Source organism: Periplaneta americana, chromosome 8, assembly GCF_040183065.1.
Source record: "Periplaneta americana isolate PAMFEO1 chromosome 8, P.americana_PAMFEO1_priV1, whole genome shotgun sequence".
Classification (NCBI taxonomy): domain Eukaryota; kingdom Metazoa; phylum Arthropoda; class Insecta; order Blattodea; family Blattidae; genus Periplaneta; species Periplaneta americana.
Window position 1 is genome coordinate 39,462,997 of NC_091124.1, and position 25,502 is coordinate 39,488,498.

General features: G+C 37.6%; 1 protein-coding gene and 1 long non-coding RNA gene across 2 annotated transcripts in view; one reads left to right on the forward strand and one right to left on the reverse strand.

The window, feature by feature from the left end:
• LOC138704671 (uncharacterized) overlaps positions 1–25,502 on the reverse strand; it is a 464,077-nt gene that overhangs the window by 296,006 nt on the left and 142,569 nt on the right. The window lies entirely within an intron of this gene.
• Positions 4,009–25,502, forward strand: part of Lmpt (four and a half LIM domains protein limpet) — a 964,594-nt gene continuing 943,100 nt past the window's right edge. The window contains exon 1 of the mRNA XM_069832785.1: positions 4,009–4,178. Coding sequence (XP_069688886.1) covers positions 4,131–4,178 — 48 coding nt within the window. The 5' untranslated portion in view covers positions 4,009–4,130. The remainder of the gene's footprint in view (positions 4,179–25,502) is intronic.

Genomic DNA, 25,502 nt, shown 5'->3' on the forward strand with positions numbered 1-25,502 from the left:
TTATTATCCTGATATTATTTTGAACAATATTTCATGGTTTACAAGTTTGTTTCGGTGGGAAAAACTACAGCATTGTAGAAAATCCTAAAAAAATATTAGTACCTGTAGTAGTAGTAGTAGTAGTAGTAGTAGTAGTAGTAGTAGTAGTAGTAGTAGTAGTAGTAGTAGTAGTAGTAGTATACTTGTTTTTTTTTAAAGATGGGACATGACAGGAGCGTTGCGATCGGGAAAACAACTGAATGTCACATAGCGTGGTAGGCCTGTTGCTATGGTAACAACGGTTGAGTTGCCAAACTTACCGTTCCCACATGGCGATTGCTTATAGCTCACTTGGCGACATTTATTGTGCACACAATGTTAGCATTGGTGCGTTTTGTGTTTGATTCTCTGTCGATTTTTGTATTGTTTTCTTACCTTTGCGTCAATTGTCAATGAATGTTTTAACGTCAGCCATCTTAACGTGAATTGCTAGATTCCATCAGCTGGCAGCATGGTAGTCCATATTGGCAACATAGCACTGTAGTTCCAAGCTCGGCCGCTTAACTGTCATGTCCCATCTTTAAAAAAAACAAGTATAGTAACATTATTATTATTATTATTATTATTATTATTATTATTATTATTATTATTATTATTATTATTATTATTATTATCATTATTATTATTATTATTTCTCGTGAGCAGAATATTGTACGAAATGGAAATATAAAAATTGGAGATTTATTCTTCGAAGAAGTGGAAAAATTCAAATATTTTGGAGCAACAGTAACAAATATAAATGACACTCGGGAGGAAATTAAACGCAGAATAAATATGGTAAATGCGTGTTATTATTCGGTTGAGAAGCTCTTGTCGTCTAGTCTGTTGTCAAAAAATCTGAAAGTTAGGATTTATAAAACAGTTAGGCCTATATTACCGATTGTTCTGTCCACACCTGTGGAGCGCGTCTGGCCGCGAAACCAGGTGGCCCGGGTTCGAATCCCGGTCGGGGCAAGTTATCTGGTTGAGGTTTTTTCCGGGGTTTTCCCTCAACCCAATACGAACAAATACTGGGTAACTTTCGGTGTTGGGCCCCGGACTCATTTCACCGGCATTATCACCTTCATATCATTCAGACGCTAAGTAACCTAGATGTTGATACAGCATCGTAAAATAACCCAATAACCCGATTGTTCTGTATGGCTGTGAAACTTGGACTCTCACTTTGCGAGAGGACCAGAGGTTAAGGGTGTTTGAGAATAAGGTGCTTAGGAAAATATTTGGGGCTAAGAGGGATGAAGTTACACAACACAGAACTGCACGCATTGTATTCTTCACCTGACATAATTAGGAGCATTAAATCCAGACGTTTGAGATGGGCAGGGCATGTAGCACGTATAGGCGAATCCAGAAATGCATATAGAGTGTTAGTTGGGAGACCGGAGGGAAATAGACCTTTGGGGAGGCCGAGACGTAGATGGGAGGATAATATTAAAATGGATTTTAGGGAGGTGGGATATGATGATAGAGAGTGGATTAATCTTGCACAGGATAGGGACCAATGGCGGGCTTATGTGAGGGCGGCAATGAACCTTCGTGTTCCTTAAAAGCCATTTGTAAGTAATTATTATTATTATTATTATTATTTAATATAAAGTAACAAGTAACATTTACATATTACTAATATTTTGAAGTTTAAGGAATGGACTCTGCTACTCTCCTACAAAATTATGTCAATACGCGCAGGTTGATTTGATTTGTTGTTTTATGCTCGACCATGCCGAAATGTAGTAATTATACACCTGGTAGCAGACCTTTAATGCATGTCATTAAAGTACATCTACTCATTAAAGGTCGGGTCTTTCAGCCAATGACGACTCAGGTTACAACTGTTCAGCCAATGACAGGTCAGCTTTCTACCGTTATAAAACCGCAAGAATCGATTATTCTCGGATATGCAATCGAAAGAGAATTAGCGAAAAGTCACGGAGGCTGGAAATCCAATACTGTCGCAGAAGGTTATGTTCTGTTACTATAATAATTAGCGTTAATTGTAAATAATATTCAAATAAATTCAATTTGTCATCTCGTTTTTCAATGTCTAATTTAATTTCAATGTTATCTCTGTAGGTTCTTATGGCCTAGCAAGGTCAATGTGGACATCTGTTCCTCGGAAAAAATCAATACTTTCGCGTCTGCGCACATCTCACAACATACGGGACATTACTAAAAAATTAATAATATCAAGTTAGAAATATGGTCGAGCATAAAAAGTCGTATGAAACTCGCCTATAATGGTAATTAAGAAGCTCGTATGAAAATTATGAAACTCGCTTGCGCTCGTTTCATAAATATCCATACTCACTTTTTAATTACCTTCAATATAGGCTCGTTGCATAATGTACTATTATTTCACCTGTAGGTCTCCTCTGTTTCGAATTTGGGAATTTAGCAAATAAAGTGTCCCATAAAGCTAGAAGGCACTTAACAATCTCCGCATCCATAAACGGCTTAATTTCTGCTGTGTGGTGTGAGCTTTTATTGTCAATTTGTTTTTATGCACAGTGGAATGCATTGCTTTCTGTTCAGATATTACGGACATTTTTAACATTTAAACTTTTTCTATCCTTGATTGAGAATTTTTCGGATACTTGTTATCAAAATTTGAGTGCACGCTATTGTAATGTCTATTAAGATAAAAACGTTTATAACCATTATTACGTCTGGGCATAACAAGCACATGAGATTACCTTTTTTTTTTAAGAAAAAATACGTGTCGTTGAAGACTTTCATTGGCAGTGATGATGCAGGGTAACCAATTTTTTTTCCAGTTCCACATTATTACAGAAATTAAAAAATAATTCCCAGAAAAAAATTGTAGGCTTCATACTAATAAAGAATCGCAATAAATGTCTTTGAGAGCCGCATGCGGCTCGCGGGCCGCGTAGTGAGTACCACTGGTTTACAGTCTCGCAGTACTATGTGCAAAGAATGTCCTAACCAGCTCAAATTAGCAATGCGGCATTTAGGCTACACGAGCTGCAAAGTACATCAGTTTGAAGGTGGCATTTTTTTAACATTTTATGTTTAAATAAATGGACAACTAAACATCGACCTCTTAATTTACTATCACCTGCACTGTTCCCATTCCTCGAGAAGTGGATTGGTTTTGTCCAAAACCTTTGAAAATAAGACATACTGTATTTTTATATTTAATGTTTTTCCTTCAGAATGGCCCATAATATCACCCTTCAGAACGTATTAATGAAGATGCAAACATTATTAAAATTGTCATGTTCATATAGCAGGTTAATTCAGGAGGAAAGGGCCCTACATTCCTTAATATGGTCACAAACATTTAAAACGCGGGCAAACAATTGTGTCCTTGTTTCCACTTTGCGCATGTAGACTTCGCTGTTTAGTCAACCCCACAAACAGTAATCTAACGATGTGAGATCGGGTGGTCATGGTGGCCAAGGACACCACCGCGTCCGATCCAACGCCCAGGATAGATTTAATCGAGGTACTGGATCACTGGACGGCTGGAATGTGCAGGGGCCCCATCTTGTTCAAAGTACACACCATATATGGAACTATGAGAAAAATTCTCGCTACCTTGGTTTCGTCCACCACGAATATCAGGTTCGCTGGAGCCGGGGACTGAACCTGAGCCCAACTCACGAGACACTGCGGCGACAAAGAATAGCGTGAAATGAATAAATAGTTTTGGTGGAGTGAAATTCGTAATGCTTAGAAAAAGGGGGCGACTTCGGAAGGAGGAAAGCTCATCCTCTGATCACTCTAGCCACTGCCGGGGATCGAACTCTAGTTTGCGACATGCTGTAACAGTGAGCTGCCTGGAAGGCATCTTTCTTCAGGCGATTATTACCTGGATACGCCACTGACTACGTATTGTGATCGGGGCTACATGTTAAGAGTTCTTGTGGATCTCTTTCCGTAGTGGAATTGTTGTTTGTCGCGTTGGCAGCAATGACCACCTGTTGCTGTGGTTATGGCGGCCAGCAGAGAAGCGTGGTGTGCTCTGGCAGTCGGACGTGTGGTGATGTGTGTGTGAGCTACCGCGTCTGTGAGGGGAGAATTTTGTGTGCGGGTGAAAAAAAAAGTACGGCTGTGTGAAGTGAGGAGACAAGATGATGAACGGAGTCAGACGAACTCCACGTCAGGTATTTCAAGACACGGTAAGACACGAAAAAAAATTAATTACCTCACCTTTATTGTGTATGCAGTATATTAACTTTTATAGAACCGTGTTGTCACATGTGCACTGCTTCGCAAGGTTGAAAACAGCGGTGAGTTTTGTGTCGTGTAGTGTGTGTACAACGACGGAACTGGCTTTATAGGTTACAAAGGTATAAGAAGGCGCACAGCGTTGTCACGTTGACTCCAGACGTCAAACTTTTGATATATAAGCTGCAGCTTGTAAGAGAGTTGTTTTGTGTAACAATAAATTGCTAGGTTTATATCAAAGTCCCTTGATATTTAACGTGATACTAATTTTGTCTGATACTGGCATGGAAATACTTCTAAAACAATGTGGCATCTTGTAAAACGACTTAAAATGTACATACCAATCTGTAGTTAAATGTCTTCTTTTTAACGAAAGCTAAACTCTTGAGTAAACAATCACGTTGCCATGCAACCGGCTTGTCATAAGTAAAAGCCTTCTGGTAGGCTATTCACACCTCTGAAATTGTTTCATGTCGATATGTAAGGTCGTGAGTGTGGCTACAGTCCTAGCGCGCTGGCCTTCTATCTAGGCGTCCCGTGTTCGATGACCGATCAGGTCAGATCTGAGTGAAATTTGTGGTGGATGAAACATGTTGTAGAGTTTTTTTTCTCGGGGTACTCTCGTTTATGTCCGGGGGGTAGTCTTTTTAATTGGTTTATTTTACGAGATTTATCAATTGCTATGGTTACCTACCGTTTGAATGAAATGGTGATAATTCCAGCGAAATGAGTCCAGGATCCAGCGCCGAAAGTTACCCAGCATTTTATGTTACAATTATTAGCAAAATCTATACTAATAATAAATCTGTAGCCGAAATTTTTCTGATATTTTTCGATTTTCCAAAAATAATTGGTCCTAACATATATAATTAACCACCCTGAAACCGAAAATCGCTTTTTTGAAATGTTTGTTTGTATGTCTGTCTGTATGTTTGTTACCTTTTCACGCGATAATGGCTGAACGGATTTCGATGAAAATTGGAATATAAATTAAGTTCGTTGTAACTTAGATTTTAGGTATATGCCATTCAAAATACATTATTTAAAAGGGGGTTATAAGGGGGCCTGAATTAAATAAATCGAAATATCTCGCTTATTATTGATTTTTGTGAAAAATGTTACATAACAAAAGTTTCTTTAAAAATAATTTGCGATAAGTTTTATTCCTTGAAAAATTTTGATAGGACTGATATTTAATGAGATAAATGAGTTTTAAAATTAAAATAACTGCCATCTAAGGCCGTGTAATGAATTAAAAAACAAATGACTTCGTCTATAAGGGGATTTGGATAGCAACAATCGAAAGCTATGAAAGATAGCCTACAGAGAATGTTTCTATGTTTGTATGAAGTAATATCGGAAGTTAAATTGACCGATTTGTATAATTAATTATTATTTCACCATTGGAAAGTGTAGTTTCTCTAGATGGACATAATGCTATAATGTTATTACAGCAACTTCTGATATAATATAATATAATATAATATAATATAATATAATATAATATAATATAATATAATATGTAATATTATATAATATAATTTCAGTTATTTGAAGGGTTCAGAACCATAGTGGGCCAAGCGCCATTTACTGAATACGTAGAAAACAAGGGTTAAAATTAAGTTATTACCATAATTCAATGGAAACCTATAAGAAGTAAAATAAAATATACACATTAAATCTAAATGATGTCAATCTTCATTAAACTATGGTTGCATGTAATAAAAATTAAGAAACATGTTAAAGGAATTGTCATTGCACCAAATGAGTGTCTCTGGACCAAAATGATCACATTTTAATTATTTGGATGCAATTTAAATTAAGTAACATATTAAACGATTTATCCTTCTATCAAACACGAATGTTCCCTGGATCGAACGTCCTATTTTAATTATGTAATTACTTTATATTTATTTCTAACGGGTGCAGCGGAGCGCACGGGTACGGCTAGTAAATAAATAAATAAATAAATAAACTGAACTGAACTGAACTGAACTGAACTGAACTGAACTAAACTAAATAAATAACAAATTTGCTCACAATGGGTTGAGGGAAAACTAAGAAATAAAAATCTCAAACCAAGTAACTTGTCCCATCCAAGATTTGAACCCGGGCCATTAGTCCACAGCGGTGGAGTGCCTGGGAGTAGTACGGGCTTCCGGTGCTGATCTAGGTTCTATGGGTTTGGGACATCGGTCTCAAGCTCGTCAGTAGATGATGGGACCTTACCTGCAGGACCCAGGAAGTATGGCCCGCCTGTCACCATCGGATTCACGAATGCCACCCGGGTCATCCATCGAACTTAGACAATCATTGCATAAAGGGCATACAATGCACCTAAACGACTTAAGTGCAAGGATCCATCCCAGATGCAGCTCTCGTGAAATCAATCAATCAATGGGCACGTAAACAGAAGAACATCTAAAAAAATGTGCTATCTTTCAAGCTATTCTTTTTTGCAGTCTAATTTATTGTGAAATGTATGTTTTTATTACGAATCAGAAATCTTTGAATAAATAATGCGAAGTAACCATTACGTCAGCAGCGAAAGTCTCGTGAAGAATAATTATTAGCGTAAATTGTTCTACGTAAATACGAACAGAATAACATATAAGAAAGTGTAGTTAAATGTTTTTCAATATAAATATGCATACAAAGCTGACAAGCAAACATTCTGATGGGGGCAGATAAAAAAGTTAAATTTTTTTCTTCCACCATGTTAATAATGTCAAGAGAAGTACTTATACAAATTTTGGCCACTCGACCGCAATTACGAGGCCGTCCAGAGAGTGATTTTCCCTGGGGCAGTTTACAGAAAAAAAAAAGCACAATTGCATGGAAAAAATTTATTGAAAGAGATACAGCAAATGTTGCGCTATGCCTCCTGGAATTGAGACATTTATCATAGATTACCATGAAATCATTTTTGTATCCTTGTGTCGTAGAAGTCAGCCGTCTTTGATCGGAACCAGCGTTTGACAGCCGTCTGCACCTCTCTGTCGATCCCATGATATGACAAATGTCTCAATTCCGGTGGGGAATATGTTGAAAAATAGCTCAACAATTGCTGTGTCTGTTTCAGTAAATTTTTCCAATGAAATTGTGTTTTCTTTCAGTTAACAGCCCCTGGAGAATTAATTTTTTTACGACCCTCGTAATTGTGGTCGAATGGCCAAAATTTGTACAGTATAAGCACTTCTTTTGACATTATTAACATGGTGGAAGAAAAAAATTTAACATTTTTATCTGCCCCCATTAGAATGTTTGCTTATGAGCTCTCTGAATAAACAATAATTTTTTCATGTAACCGGCACGTCGTACATTAAATTCTTAAAGGCCCATTCACAATGAAAATTAAACATAACCGTAACATAAACACAGAAATTTGCGGCCAGGCTACCAAATGGGATCATTCACAATGATTCACATAAGCATTGACATAAACATTACCGTAAGACGTTAACATGAAAGTTTGCAAACTCCAAACTTTCATGCTTATGCTTACGTGATTTGCAAACAGATCACAATCGTGGAGCGCTGATGTATACGACAGAATATGAGGAAATGGCGTCGTTGTTATGTTTCCATGGTTACCAAATATGTTTGCGGTTATGTTTATGTTCCCATCGTGAATGATGGTATGACTTCTTGATTTTACCGTAACGTTTATATTCTTAAGTTAACGCTTACGTTATGTTTAATTTTCATTGTGAATGAGCCTTAACAGTAAAACAGCTGAAAGTCGCTATATTGCCTACGAGTTAAAGCGAGTAGGTATAAATAAATACAGAGAAAAAAGAAGCATCTAAAAATGTGGTAGGGCCTATCTTTCAAAATATTGTTTGCAGTCTAATTTGTTATTAAACGTATGTTTTTTATTATTGTTATCTTTGAATAAACAATGTCAAATAACCAGTACTTCAGTGACAAAACTCTCGTAATGAATTGGCATGAATAAATTGTTGTACGTATGTACTTACATACGAGTAGTAAGCTGTTTGATATGTGAACAGAAGAATATCTGAAAAAACAATTGCCATCTCACTCTCTGTAACAGCCATTTTAATGTGTACACGCGAATTTGTCTTTCATTGTGTGTTTTTGTTACGAAACTTTTTCAAGGTGTAAGATTTCCGAGAAAGAAATACTGTAAGATAAATGTACAAGAAGAGCAAGTTCTTGCGTGCTGCCCACAGGATGAACATTTCAGGTATCGGAACCCGGTTTGCATCAAACTTTGCACAAATATTTATGTATTTTTTTTTTTGCTCATAGATTAATCAGGTGTTTATAAGATGTATTTCTTATTTAATCTTCCCAGCTTTTATGTGATATTTAATGTCGTTTATAATTATAACGTAATGTATACATAAGATTAAACTATTTAACGTCTTTTCTTCCACTTCATAGGCTAACTTATTCGCAGACAGATGATGATACAGCAAATGGACTATTTGTGATGTGAAAGCTGTATAACGGGGCAAAATATTGAAGAGTACAAGATGTTACGGGATCAAATATGAATCCCATTGGTGAGAGATATCGAGTTCTTAGTAATAAATGGCATTAACACGTATTATATGACAAATGTTTTGTTTTTTTATTCTGTCAATAAGTTCTACAAAAGGTTCGAGTTGTCTTCGGTTGGCATTTGACGTATTGGTAGAAGAGAGTCGAGCGAAAATAAGTTCTTCTTTTATTAAGACATCGGAATAGACATTCGACTTTCTTGGTGTCTCTTATGATGAGGTTTCGGGTTTCAATTAAACATATTCCTTGCTCCCCTCAGTAGTTACTGTATATTTTGTTTTGTACACAAAGTTCTCCCTCTCTGGATAATTTAACCCAAATATGTAGGTTTTATAGCGAGTTAACAATCCAGCTGAGGGATGAATTTTAATGGGCGATAAAATCTTTAGCGTGGTTCCTTCGGGAGGGGAATAATGCTGTGAATTATTCTGTGTCGTAGATTTACTCCAGGTAAAAATCCTCTCCCTGATTGATATAGAACTCCTGGCAAAATTTGTCGGTATTTTCTCGTCCATCTTGAATATCGACGCTGAAAAACTCTGTCGTTGAAAGCGCCATTACTACTGCTACTACTACTGCTGCTGCTGCGCTGTTACTACTACTACTACTACTGCTACTGACTGCTACTGCTACTACTAGTGCTGCTGCTGCGCTGCTACTACTACTGCTACTGCTACTGAATAGATCTATATTAAGTACTTAGTATGAAATTCGTTGTATTTTAACACTGGTGACGGAGATTTAGAAAAGAAGATTCTGCACTGTATCAGGGATACACCGAAACGTGGAATACGTCACCCAGTTTCAGGAATGAAACTGCAGTTGTGTTGGTTTGAATGTTTTATTTTTGTTTCACTTTACAAATGCACAGTATGGATCTATGACAAGAGAAGTTTTTTTTTTAAAGTTGGTTATTTAATGACGCTGTATCAACTACTAGGTTATTTACCGTCGATGAGATTGGTGATAGCGAGATGGTATTTGGTGAGATGAGGCCGAGGATTCGCCATAGATTACCTGACATTCACCTTGCGGTTGGCGAAACCTCGGAAAAACCCAACCAGATAATCAGCCCAAGCTGGGATCGAACCCGCGCCCGATACTACAAGAGAAGTAATTAATGAAGGGTATAAAATATATTTTCTCTTCAAATGAAGCGACATTCCGAAATTAGTCCCAGCTCACAACAAATTTTTCACTATGGTTCACTCAAAGTGTATCGCATGTGTGTGTCATGACCAGGCTTCGAGACTTTGGACCCGATACAATAAGTTTACTGTGCATGCACTATAGGTTGTTGACTCGCTGCAGGTAGATAGAGATGTGTTGAGGTAACAACGTTGCTATTTAGAGTAGAGTACGGTAGTATGGGGAAAGACACGTATGTACATTCTGAAAGTAAATATACATTACACAATGATAATGTCAAAAGAATGTGAAAAGCATTTATTCTCCTGTCTTTTATAAGCATTTATGTTTAATTATACACAGTGTTAATGGTGGAAATAAGCATGTAGCAATTTTAATTTTTTTCATTTATCCTACTGGTCGTCTTTAGGAAGTGCAGTTACAGTACCGAATTGCAATGTACCTACTACAAGATACATTCTCAGTGTCTCAAACGTAAATCTTTTTCGGTTATCTGCTAAAGTTTGTACTGTAGAAAGCTGCGCTCTACGTCGCATGACGTGATAGGAGCAAAACGAAAAAACCTAACATCATTGCAGTCTCTAAGAGACAGTCCATTATTCTCGGGTGAATCTATGTCCACTAATTTGCTGTCTTTGTTACACAATGTTCCATATCCATTTTATTTCTACATGAAATTGATTTCCACTTCTGTTTTACACGTTCAGTAACCGGTGTACTTGGTGTCTCATTAATTCTCTGCATCATTTTATAAATTAATTTGCTCTGACTTTTCTAACCGTGTAATAGTTTCAGACACAGTTTGTATGAAAACCAAATTATTCGTCAGAACCTTCAAATGCAGAGCGTTTTCCTTTGCGTATTTGTTGGCATTCATTCTGCAGTACCCCCACCCACTGTACGCTTTACCACTATACTCAGTACGCCGTTATGCTGATTTCCCACTGAACTGCTCTATTGGGTCCGAAGTCTCGAAGCCTGGTCATCACTTTAATATTGCAGAACTCGCGATTACAAATCAAACGAGTGGTCGCATAGGTCTGTAGCTGCTCTCGATGCTGAGATATTACTGAGAGAGTTCACTCGATACGGATAATTTTATACGTAACTTCGGCGTCCTATTGACGGATTTTGTTCATATTCAGTTTCTACGAGTCAGTTTATCAGTATGATGTATATGAAATATAATAATTTTAGTACTAGTCTATATTATGTGTATACAGCGATTTCTATTAAACTGTTGGACGATTTTTTTTTTTTGCTGTTATTTATACTCGCTTTAACATATTTGGTCATATCGCGAGTTAATCTTTTGGGTGAAATCCGAAGGCGTGTGTACTATTGTTGAGACTGGTTCTATTGTTGTGAACTAGATGGCGACTGTATATTATGTATTACCGATTTGTTATGAATATGATTTTGATGATGAATGAGGCCAGTAATATTCAGGGACGTTGTGGCCCGAATTTCCTGGAATTTGCCTTACGGTTGAGGAAAAACCCTGAAAAACCTAAACCAGAAAATTCAACCCGACCGGGAATCGAACTCGGGCCCTCTGCGTAAGAGACCAGCATGCCGATCCCTACACCACAGAGGTGGTCTTAGACGAATTTTGTAACGAAGCACATTAAATATAAGAACGATAGTAAAAAATGTAACATTTACTCCAAATTAGGTATTTTTACTCTAATCTGTTTATACAATGCCAGATAAATCGACAAATAAAATAGTGGAAACAATATTTGTCTGGAAAAATTATTATTTGCACGACTATTTCTATTTACGATTGTGATTTCCGACATACTGCTTGCACCATAAAGACCACGCGATATAGACAGCAAAAGGATCACTCCTTAATTGATTAGCGGTTACTGGTGTTAGGGCCCCCTAAAGTCAGTTTTTACAACTTAAGAAAATGGATTGGTCACGTGCATTTAAGAAAACAGAAATTTATGTTCTTATTTTGGCGTATAGTGAATTATTAGATTTATGTACCCAATATCTCTTGAATAATAATTAAAAGAAAACTGTAGGTAATATGAAGAGGGATAGACTGTCATACACACTACACGAAAGAAGTGAATTGTTGCTAACGTCTAAAACTTAATTAAAATGAGGAATTTTGTATTATCTTCGTGACAAGATTTGTTTGTTTGTTGGGTTTTTTAAATTATTTTTGCGCTGTCGATTTTTCCATCTCCCTGTCTTTCTCTCCCCAAAGAGAACGTAATATTTAATTTTAAGATTTCACAAAATTTCAGTTAGAAAATGGTGGTGCATTGTTTTTGTAGCTTGCAGAACAAAATGGTGAGTCATGAAATGGCTGCTATTTAGTAATCCCTGTAATGTGTTACGAGTTAGCGTGTAACAGTTGAAAAAACTATAGCGAGATTATTCCGATCTTCATTTGTTGCTCGCTGTTTATTGAAGCTCTCTTGTGGCGCAGAGCAAATAGGAAATGAAACCAGGAAATTAAAAACCGCAGACCGAATAATGTCTGACTTCATTACCAGCATTGCAATGTTCCCAATACAGCATCTTACTGCTTTTGATTCATTTCAGTATGAAAATAACATTTGTTCTTATTTGCGTCTTTTGTTTAGGATTAAGCTACCAATTGAGTGACATTTTAACAATGAAAATAGACTATAATCGATTAATCGAGATTTCGAAGTTAATTTTATTGTATTAATCAATAATATAACACGAACATGTCATTTACAGTTATTAACAATGTATGCTGAATGTACCTCAGAACAGTTAATATACACGACGAAAGCATATGAAGAGTTCGCGGGAAAAATAATGAATGTCATACGAGGCGCATCCAGAAAGTAAGTTTCCCGATTTTTCCCCTTGAAAAATAAACGTAATTAGCCGTGTCAATTGCGCATGCCTAACAGATCTATGACGTATCAATCATATGCCAGCCGGACAGGTCCCGCCTGGTGCCAGTAGCGTGGCAGCAGTGGTCCGAAATGGAAGCTCTTATTCCTTCTCCTGCCGCCTCCGAGGTTCGGTCAGTGATAAAGTTCTTTAATGCACAAAGCATTGCGCCAATTGAAATTCATCGGCAGCTCTGTCAGGTCTGTGGGCCGAACATCATGAGTAAGCAGATGGTGCGTCGCTGGTGTAGGCAGTTTTCCGAAGGTCGTCAAAGTGTCCATGATGAAGAGCGCAGTGGGCGACCGTCCCTCATCAATGATGATCGTGTTGAGCTGGTGCGGCAGTGCATCATGGGGGAACCGTCGCTTCACGATTACGGAGCTGAGCAGCCATTTTCCGCAGATATCGCGATCCTTGTTGCATGAGATTGTCACTAAGCAACTGCTGTTCAAAAAAGTGTGTGCCAGGTGGGTGTCGAAAAACCTGACACCCGAACACAAAATGCAACGTTTAGGAGCAACACTGACATTTCTGCAACGGTATCACGATGACGGCGACGAGTTCCTCGACAGGATCGTCACGGGCGATGAGACTTGGATTTCGCACTTCACCCCGGAAACCAAGCAGCAGTCAATGCAATGGCGGCATAGTGGATCTCTGATCAGGACGAAATTCAAACAGACTCTGTCGGTACGGAAAGTGATGTGCACGGTGTTCAGGGACAGGAAGGGCATTCTGCTCATTGACTTCCTTCCAAGAGGTGAAACAGTGAACGCTGACCGTTACTGTGAAACACTGCGAAAATTGCGACGTGCCATTCAAAACAAGAGGCGTGGAATGCTTACTGCAGGTGTTGTGCTCCGTCATGACAATGTTCGTCCACATACGGCTCGGCGCACAGCAGCTGTTTTGACGGAATTTGGCTGGGAGTTGTTACATCATCCAACCTACAGTCCTGATCTTGCTCCCAGCGATTTTCACGTTTTCTTACACCTCAAGAAATTCCTGTCCTCCGGTGAGCGTTTTGGCAACGACGAAGAGCTGAAGACGTCTGTCACACGCTGGTTCCATTCACAGGCGGCAGAGTTCTACGACAGAGGGATACAAAAGTTGATCCCACGATACGACAAGTGTCTCAATTCTGATGGTGGCTATGTTGAAAAATAGCTAAAACATTGCTGTACCTGTTGCTAATAAATGTTTTCCTGAAAGTGTGTGTTCTTCTTTTTTTAAATAGGGAAACTTACTTTCTGGATGTTCCTCGTATTTCTGTTAAGGATTATATAATGATCTAATTGAGTCTATAACTGCAAGATGTAGTGCTGTTTCTATAGAAAATAAAGGAAAATATTACTGTATTCGTGGTGATAATTCTCCTTTTTACAATTTTTCATAAGAACAACATTAAATTTCGTAGTCATCCATTCAATTAGATAATGACATCAACCTTAACAAAACTGTGACATTCATCGTTTTTCCCGCGAACTCTTCATATTCTACTTTCATATCTTGGGGTTGTATTTTTGAACGGGAGCAACTATCTGTGTACACCGTGTTCACACTAAGAGATACAGAAATAATAGCTTATAATTTCACAACCGTATATTATATAATTCCTTAAGATAAAGCTCAATAAATAGAAAAACTCTCCAAGATTTCGTTTCATACTTTTTCCATGGCCATTGTTGTGTGCAATGTTTTGTTTCAAGATTACTGTTGCATGAATGAAAATTTGCATTTATCAGTCTAGTTCCTTATCAATAGAGATGTGGACGGTACAGCAAAAAGCTCAATGCGTGCTCTGGTTTGAAGAATTGAATTTAGTTACGCGTATTCAGCGGCGGCGCATACGGAGGGAATGTAATGTGGATCCTCCTACACGCAAATCCATTTACGAGTGGGATAGAACTCTACGAGATAATGGAAGCTTGATTTCAAAGACAGGGAAACATTCTAAAAAACATATGACGGAAATGACTAGGGTAATTCAGGGGGAGATAGCCATGCGGGTGAGACGACCAACCGCTCTTATTTTTATTCTAATCATCTGTTTTGAATGAAAATCGGTTTACCGCCAGATGTTAATTAAACGAAGTGATTGTTACACCTGCGAAAACGGAAGGTTATTATTTCCGCGTTTTGTAGCCGTTCGTGAGTCTGTGAGCAAGCAATAATTTTTCACCTTCTGAAATAACAATACAGAAATACTGCATTTTGTGAGGAAATTTGCTGGAAACATTATTAAAGAGGCAAGGCATCTTTAAACATTCTATCTTAACTGTATTTGTTCTCTTCACTGTTGCCAGTTTTTATTACGCGGTATGGCCATCTCTCCCGTAAAAAAGGAGAGATGGCCAGCATTTTTCCGGGATAGATGGCCTACAATTGAGGAATATTATTATGTTAAAAGTATCGTTATTTCTAGATTCCGATAAAATATAAAGCAAAGCCCGGCAGCAAACGTGTCTTTGGAATGAAGATGACTTATACCGTGCTTTTGAAGCCATTAAATATGGGACTTCTGTACGTCAAGCCTTCATTACATTTCATATTCCAAGAAAAGCCCTGGAAAGTAGAGTTAAAACAGACAATTCTACAAAGGGTGCAATGGGACCAAGTGACACATAGGCAATGACAATGGATGTAGGTTTGTTCGCCATATTAAATATGCAGGAACATGGATTTTCCCTTACAGGGACCGATGTCTATAGTCTAGCTTACATTTTTGCTGAAGAACTTGTCAACATTCTCTGACTGGCTGACAAGCAAGCATTCTGATGGGAGCAGATAAAAAAGTTATTTTTTTTTCACAATGTTAATAACGTCAAAAGAAGTGCTTATAAAAATTTTGGCCACTTGACCGCAATTACGAGGGCCGCAAAAAGTTCGCCAGGGGTCGTTAACAGAAAGAAAACACAATTTAATTTTAAAAAATTATTGAACAAACACAGCAATTGTTGAGCTATTTTTTCAACACATTCCACACCGGAATGAGACATTTGCCATATCATGGGGTCGGTAGAGAGGTGCAGGCGGCTGTCCAACGCTGGTTTCGATCCCAGGAAGCTGACTTCTACGACACAATGGTACAAAAATTGATCCCATGGTATGACAAATGTCTCAATTCCAGTGGGAGATACGTTGACAATTAGCGCAACAATTGCTATATCTGTTTCAATAAATCTTTTCATGTAATTGTGTTTTTTTATGTAAACGGCCCCAGATAAAATCACTTTCTGGATGGACTCGTAATTACGGTCGAGTGGCAAAAATTTGTATAAGCACTTCTTTTGACATTATTAATATGGCGGAAGAAAAAAAAATAACTTTTTTATTTGCTCTCTTCAGAATGTTTGCTTGTGAGACAACGCTTCCTATCCCGGAAACCAACTGGAAAAGATACTGTTACTTTGACCTTTCAGGATTTTGTTTCATTAACATGTTCATAAGGTCCCACGTCGTGGCCTAAGGCATCCTGCCTAGGACTCGCGTTACGGAATTCGCGCTGGTTCGAGTCCTCATGGGGGAAGAAATTATCTCATTAAATTTGAGCCAGTGTATGGGACCGTTGCCCACCCAGCATCGTGATGCACTTCGGTAACTACGATAGGTAGCGAAATCCGGCTAAGAAAGCCTGCTGTAACGGCTGGGGGGATCATCGGGCTAATCACACGATACCGCCATTTGGTTGGATGATCGTCCACCTCTGCTTCGACAAGTGGACGTGAGGCCAGCAGCCGGCTGGTCGATCATGGTCCTTCATGGGCTGTCGTGTCTCGGATTATTATTATGTGTTCATAAGCGTTTCAATTTATTTCTGTGTTGTTTTAAGGAAAATTCACTAAAAGAGGAAAAAATAAAAAATAAAATTGTTGAAAAGTTTCAAACAATCATAATTATGCACTTAGACACTATATTTATGTGTCCAGCGCATAAAATCTCATTCTTTTACAAAAAATTGTTATGAATTTACTTAAAAATTATGGTGGCCATCTATCCCTATATCCTATGGCCATCTCACCCACATATGTTGGGTGAGATGGCCAGTGGCCTATTATATTTCAAACGTATTTTTTTATTACATCAGTGAATTCTATGCGCCCTGAGGCACTGTAGTGGAGAAATATAACCTAGAAGGAACGTATTTCATTTGTTTCGTATTTCTTTACCAATCGGTTACCCTGTTCTAAGTGATTTAAAAAACTATGGCCATCTAACCCGGAATTACCCTATAGATGAGGTGCTGAATCATTCGCTAGAAGCCTACGTGAATCATGTAACTTGATATGCTGGAGAACTTTGCTGTTCCGCAATTCCGCCAGGTTTAACATTTCAGCAGGATGGTGCTCCACCACACTTCCATCGAAATGTTTAAACGTTTTTTGATGTAACCTTCCCAATAAATTGGATCGGTAGGGGTGGGCGAACTTCCTGGCCGCCTAGATCCGCGGATTTGACTCCTTTGGATTTTTTTGCGTGGGGTTTATTAAAAATTTTGCGTACAGCAGAAGAGTTCGTAATTTGATTGATTTGAGACAGCGTATCATTCGAGCAGTTGAGCTTATAACACCTGATATGTTGGTGAACGCCTGGCGAGAGGTTGAGTACCGTTTTGGTACCTTTCGAGCTATAAATAGTACTCATGTTGAAGTGGACTAGTGGAAATAAAAACTTTTTCAGTTACTCTATACAATGCAGAAGAAATTTATTTAATAAAACCTATCCAAGTTACGATATACGTTGTTATTTCTGTATACTTTTAATGTAGATACATTGTACATATATGGTAGGATTGATTGATTACTAAAGGATTTTTTAACACCCTGTACAACACAATAATTCTGAGGAAGAGCGCCAAATGTAATAAAACTGTTTTGTTGAATTAAGGAAAGTTCAATAAATCAATAATAGTGAATGTATTAAACCAATCAGGAAAATCAAAAGAAGTAAAGGGCTCATCCACAAAGAATATTAAACATAAACGTAACAGAATAGCGGAAGTTTTCTGTCAGATTAATTAATGGGGGCATTCACTATGATTTTCGTAAGTACTGATATTAATATTACCGTTACTTTGAAGATTAGATTAATTTCTTGTGACGGCACACACTAACTAAAATTTTGCTCCAAAACCGACTTTACTTATGACTGAGGCAGTATCTGCAATTAGGCCAGTTGGAATGTTTCCAACTTCAATAGAAATATCCCCCCACCTCTTCAGAGGGTGTCCGGTGTCTCGCCGTCCTTCGGGTGTGTAATTTAGCATTATTGTGGTGAATCTTCCAGTTGACCTTGAAATATGTTGAGTTAATGGAGGGAAAGAGTGTTCGAATTGTCGAAAAATACGGATGATTCAAGGGAGAGTTTTAAAATCCCTCCCATTCTCACTTGCCACTGCCTCGTGGAAAAAAAGACTGCTTCCGCCATTTTTTATCTGAAGATAACAGCAAACTCTTCTTATATTGGCTTGTTGAACTGTTAAGGACCTCCACTGCTTCCACATCTCCGCAAAGTCTTCGGTTAACAAAACGAAAAATGAAATTAGCTCTGGAATAAAAGTGCCATTAGATGTTATTTTGCTTTTTTACATCGGTAATGGACATATTCCTGCACTGAGTGCATGCACTATGCAAGACTGAGATGGTGTACAGATTTCATGCAGTGTTGCCAACACATAAATTGTATTCCCCTTAGTCTAACACCTGGAAATCCGTCAGAATCCATCAAAATGAAAAAAAAAAAAGATCCACTCAGTATATCCATATACAAATAAAAAGCAAATTTTAACACAGCTGTCCACACCTGTGGAGTAACGGTCAGCGCGTCTGGCCGCGAAACCAGGTGGCCCGGGTTCGATTCCCGGTCGGGACAAGTTACCTGGTTGAGGTTTTTTCCGGAGTTTTCCCTCAACCCAATATGAGCAAATGCTGGGTAACTTTCGGTGCTGGACCCCGGACTCATTTCACCGGCATTATCACCTTCATCTCATTCAGACGCTAAATAACCAAAGATGTTGATAAAGCGTCGTAAAATAACCTACTAAATTTAACACAGCTTACTTACCAATCTTGATTAAAATAATAATAATTCATCCACACCATCTGCCTCTAGTTCTGCAGTTAATGTGCTGGGTTGGTCTACTCTCCTCCCAAAAATTAAACAATTAAAAATGACAGCAGCTAAAAAAAGTCAAAAGACGATGTAAATCGTAATTTCCACCAGAAAATCTGTCACCCGTCAAAGCCATTCTTTTCCCGTCCGCTACGTTGAAATTATGTCAGTTTTGACGGAATTTCCGTTCAGTTGGCAACACTGATTTCATACACGAGGAACTGATTCTAAGTCGAAGAGGTACCATAACACGTGAGAATGGGATAAGGATGAGCAAGTTGTTTTGATTTATTTATTTTATTTAGGTTATTTTACGACGCTTTACCAACATCTTATATTATTTAGCGTCTGAATGGGATGAAGGTGATAATGCCAGTGAAATGAGTCCGAGGTCCAGCACCGAAAGTTACCTAGCATTTGCTCATACTGGGTTGAATGAAAACCCCGGAAAAACCTCAACCAGGTAACTTGCCCCGGCCAGGAATCGAACCCGGGCCACCTGGTTTCGCGGCCAGACGCGCTAGCCGTTACTCCATAAGTGTGGACGAGTTGTTTTCATGATGAAAACAAAGTGAAATAAATAAGGTTTATAATAAGTAGCTTTAATAGTTCAAACAGTGACATTATTTTTATTGTTGAATTTTTTTTTAAATTTTAAATATCTCAACTGGACATGTCACCACACTTTAAAATAACACAAATCAGAGTAACTACTTCTTTGGAAAATAAATTAAAGTAAATATAAAACTTTTTTTTATAGAAGAAAGATCTCTAATAATGCATAACATATTCAAAGTATACATTAGGATTAATTAATAATTTTACTTTTATTCCAAATTTATCATTATGAATATTATTCAGAAGGGCTTCGCAATCCACTCCCACATACTGGAATTTTCTAACTGTGGTAATAACTTTTCCAAAAACAGAACACTGTACACCATTTTCTACTTTCGAAAATAATAAGTTTCGTACCAAGGTTTGAACCGAGACCCTGAGCGTCGTTTAATGTCACTCGCGCTAGCCGTAGCCATTGATTCATTAAGTATTTTAGTTCGCTGCAATCGATGTTTGTCCATCACAAACTTCAGCGAGAAAAAGTCAAAAGCGCCTAGAGGCTAGGCAATCTTCAGAACAGCGCACACAAGGCTTGTACGAGTGTTGGGGCATAAGTCATGGCAACAATTTTTTTTCGAAGTCTGTCGATATGACGTGAAGTTTGTCGATCACTAGATGCTTGTGTGACGTATGGTTATATGAATTCAGTTGTGAGTCCACCGCCGTGCCGTCCATCCATAGTATGAGTATACGGTCGCGGCACTACGGGAATGGCAGTTGATATGGTTATCGCACAGAGTGATGTTACGTGTAATGTATAATGCAGTTGTGAGTCCACCGCCGTGCCGTCCATCATAGTATGAGTATACGGTCGCGGCACTACGGGAATGGCAGTTGATATGGTTATCGCACAGAGTGATGTTACGTGTAATGTATAGTGCAGTTGTGGGTCGACCGCCGTGCTAAATGAATGTGACCGAATGTGTTTTTAGGGTGGATATGTGTGTTGTAATGCATTCCAATTAACATGTAAACACGAGTAACATAATGCTGCGTTGTTTATGAATGTCTAATCCATACCTTACCCTACGCCATTAGTACACGTGCCCTGCCCTTTAATTTGCTGATTTCAAAATTTCGAATCGCGCCCTTGTTCTTACAAAAAAAAAAATAGTTGCCATGACTTATACCCCAACCCTCGTAAATGCATATTAATGTCCATCTCTGGTTTAAATCTTGTAAAAACATTGATTAGAAGAAGTAACTTACACATAGAGAAATCAGTAATATATCGGTCCTATCTTACGATTGAGAGACATGGACTTCAACTAAAAATTAAAAAAGCACTTAAAATAGGATTCCATAAGTTATTAAGAAATATTTCTGGACCAATAAAAGATCCTCGAGGCTAATGAAAGAATGCGAATATTAGGAAATAAAGAACTTTTCTGTAACAAGCTAGGTAATTTTAACCAAAATGTTGTTAGGCTATTGCGTTGGATTGTAAAGACCCAGAAACAAAATTTGGGCTACCTAAATTTTCCAAATTCCAGTTATAACATACTGCGCATGTTCAATGCGGCCCAAATTTTGTTTCTGGGTCTGTACATGTCATTAAAGCTTCAGAAGAAAGAAAAATTCAATATTGTTTTGAGGAAAGCCTACAGGTATAAAAGACCGCACGTACTCGTAGTAAGCCGTCAAGATAATTGCGGGGGGAAAAAAAATACCTCTTCAATTTCGAATGATTAGAAAACAAGGTATTAAGCTTGTTCTGTCAATAAGAGTCAGCATACTACGGTATTTTATATTCAGCAGTTAAGAGCCTAAATGATTTCTAAAGCTTAATATAAAAAATAGAGAATAAGTTGAGTAATCAGTATACATACATATTTGTTTTTACTGACGTTCTCAGCAGTAGTGTATTTCTAAACAAAGAAGGCCCTGATTCTGTGATTTCGGTACTACCGGTGTAGTTGTCATCATCATCATCATCATCATCATCATCATCATCATCATCATCATCTATGACTTTTTGTAAATGCAAAATTTGACTATATTAATGCAATTTGAGCGCCAATTAATACTCTTAATATATTATAATTAAAGATGGTTCTGTAGTACCTAATAATCTATACTAATAGTCTAAATCTGTAGCCGAAATTTTTCTGTAATTTTCGATTTTCCAAAAATAATTGGTCCTAACATATATAATTAACCACCCTGAAACCGAAAATCGCTTTTTTGAAATTTTTGTTTGTATGTCTGTCTGTCTGTTTGTTACCTTTTCACGCGATAATGGCTGAACGGATTTCGATGAAAATTGGAATATAAATTAAGTTCTTTGTAACTTAGATTTTAGGCTATACGGCATTCAAAATACCTTATTTAAAAGGGGGGGTTATAAAGGGGCCTGAATTAAATAAATCGAAATATCTCGCTTATTGACTTTTATGAAAAATATTACATAACAAAAGTTTCTTTAAAAATGATTTCTGATAAGTTTTAATCTTTGCAAAATTTTGATAGGACTGATATTTAATGAGATAAATGAATTTTAAAATTAAAATAACTGCCATCTAAGGCGGTGTAATGAAATAAAAAACAAATGACTTCATCTATAAGGGGCCTTGGACAACAACAATCGAAAGCTATGAAATATAGCCTACAGAGAATGTTTCTGTGTTTGTATGAAGTAATATCGGAAGCTAAATTAACCGATTTGTATAATTAATTATTATTTCACCATTGGAAAGTGCAGTTTCTCTAGATGGACATAATGCTATAATGTTATTCAGTAACTTCTGAGTGAATCGAGAACAGGTAAGATTAAAATAGCTTCTTATGCACGGAAAACTTGATAGGTTATTCTGAATATTCGTTTCCTGTATTTCTTAAAATAATGTTTATGTACACATTAAATCTAAATGATGCCAATGTTCATTAAACTATGGTTGCATGTAATAAAAATTAAGAAACATGTTAAAGGAATTGTCATTGCACCAAATGAGTGTCTCTGGACCAAAATGATCGCAATTTAATTATTTAAATACTATTTAAATTAAGTAACATATTAAACGATTTATCCTTCTATCAAGCACGAATGTTCCCTGGATAAAATGTCCTGTTTTAATTATGTAATTACTTTATATTAATTTCTAACGGGTGCAGCGGAGCGCACGGGTACGGCTAATCATAATAATAAATGTCCAGCAATTATAGTGATTGTATATAAAAATCATAAAAGTGCTCTGGCGCCGCCTGACCTCGGAAAATAGTATCCTGGCGCCGCCAGGGCTCGCTAGGCCTGAAATACAGCCCTGGTTCTCAGTTGCTTTTCAACGGCAATACTGAATGAATGAATAATGATGTTCCTTAAGAAGATTATTTGCTATGAATTGCACTGTTTGCATTACAAGGGCCTTGTTTGATTCTTTTGGCTACAAAAATAAATTAAATATTTTATTTAGTTACTAAAATGTATTATCTCTTTTTAATCAATCGTGAATTTGTTTTGACTATTACACTCTTACTACGTCATACTACTTTTCACCAATAAAACGGTACGAAAGGACGTATTTCAACCAATCATGGCTGCTTATCGCACAATTTTATCGCGTCCCTAGCATTTGTTTAATTTTATCGCGTCCCTAGCATTTGTTTAATTTTATCGCGTCCCTAGCATTTGTTTCTTTGTTTGCCAACATTTGAAACTGCGCTGGTCTGGACGTCAAAAATATATATAAAATTACAAACAACTCCAGTCGATGCACAGCAGTTTCAGATATGACTCGCATTGGCATTCAAGAACAAGAATTAATAAAAATCACTGATCATACCTATGCATCTTCTGAAATCCGATTTACAAATAAATGAAGAGCACCATTCGGAAATCCTGAATAAGTTGAATACACCATGTAGGCCTAAATCAACGAGTTCCACTTCTATTACGCACACGTCCAATATAACATCAATTGAACCACCAACCACATTCAAATTTGAAAATTGTACATTCAATAATTATTCCTTTTAAAATTATTCATGTTTATTTTTTATGTCATCGTCGTTAATTAAAACTTTTCTAACACTTGTGTATATTAGTTAGATTATGTTATAGCTTCTGCTCTGAGAGGATAAAAAGAACTGCTATATGATATTATGGATAGTCACGTATCGGAGATTGTTTAATATTAAGATTTATTGAATAGTAATCATTACAGTGTCTGTATAAAGACACTACTGCCATCTAGCATGCATCTAGCGTAATATTTGTAATGTTGAAATGGTACAATAATTCATTTGAAGACAGTTGTACGTAAGTCAATTAATATTTTATTGTATTGGAGTACTTCGTTACTTCTAATCTTTATATACTTTCTTCTAATCGTGTAATAGTCAATTAAATCCCACTCGAGTTTTGATTTTCTCTAGATAAATCAAAACCTCTAGTGAGATTACTGTTGATAAATTTGAATATCTTATATTTTTTATGATTTAATGCTGTAATATTCACCAGTGTTGCATGTTAACAAAATTCAGATAACCATGGCCGTCTATATGAAAAAAAAAACTTTAACCAGAATGAGTAAAAATTCCCGCTTGCTTCTCAGCGGGAACTTTATTTTGAAACACTCTTTCAGCTTTCCCAATGACGGGACTGCCTCATTGGACAAAGCATAATGAACATATTGAGTGAAAACAAAAACAGACCACAAAAGAGAAAGGAGGGGAACGAACAAAAGGGAAAATTAAGTACAGGGAAGATAATAGCATGCATATAACAGGCCTAAACATAGTAAACAAACAGATTAGATATTCGAGCAAAATTCTCCCTTTTTAGGAAACAAAGTACAGATGGTATTTTAAAATGGCAAGTGATCCTCTGATAGCGGCAAGGGAAGCATCACGAATGAAGTCGTTGTTCAGCTGGAACTTCTTGCAGAAACTGACAAAGAGGCGAGGTATTGTGCCCCTAGCGCCAACCATTATCCCAACTACTTCAATGGAGGTGAGGTGATATTTCTCCAAATAGAATGGAACTGTGGGCTCATAAATCCTGCAATTTTCTGCGTGGACTTCAGCGGGTTGTTGTTCCTGTGCCTCGAACCTGATAGTCGGGTCGATGAAGTAGGCGGATGTAGAGCCTGGTGGAATGGCAAGCATGTCAATTCGCCGACAGGATCCCTCTTGAGAGATGCCATGGACTTCTTCGTGCACAGTGAGACCTTTCTTCCTCAAGGCTTCGGCAATCATGGACCTGATTCTGTGATGTCTAGAGTTCCGCAGTGTCTCGCTAAAAGGACAGGCACCCAAAACGTGGCCAAGAGTTTCAATCTCACTGACGCAACGACGACAGTGGTTTCCGTCTCGGGACCTTCCTGGTATAGCACGCAGCGGACAAACATTAGCTGTCATTTTAAGAGCTTGTCTCCATTCACTGCTAGTGAGGCGATCAGGATGTCGGATCCATTTATTGGCGGGAGTGAACTCCTTATAGAGGATGGCGCCTTTCCCTTTCTGATTTAAAGAGCACCAAGATTGAAATGCTCGCTCCCTGAGCTCTTGTCTCAATTTTTTCACTTGAAGTGAATCAGAAGAGATGTTTTGAAGACCAAGTTTATTTAAACAAACTACTGGTATTTACTGTATTGTAGCTATTATTGTTTGTTACCAAGCAACAACATTCCTTATATAAACAACGAACGTTTTCTGCAGGAGAAGACTGTGAAGTCTGTTGCATTAGTGGCGAAAAAGTGTTTTAAAACGTTAGTTGGGCGGAACTGCATGCTTGGAGGAGTTCCTGTCATTTGCCTGGCAGCGTGGTGCTCAGGTAGATAAGCAGGCGGAGCTGATTGTGCAAATCTGCAGATAAGTGTGACAGCTACATTCACCAAGTTGCTTACGACTCCCAGAGAATGAATCACGAACCAGATTATGAACGCATTTTCTCACGCATTATCGATAACAGTGACCTCGTGGCGTGTCGGCCAGATAAACATTGCGGACAATGATCGCGGTCGTGTGCGTTGTTGCACATTGTT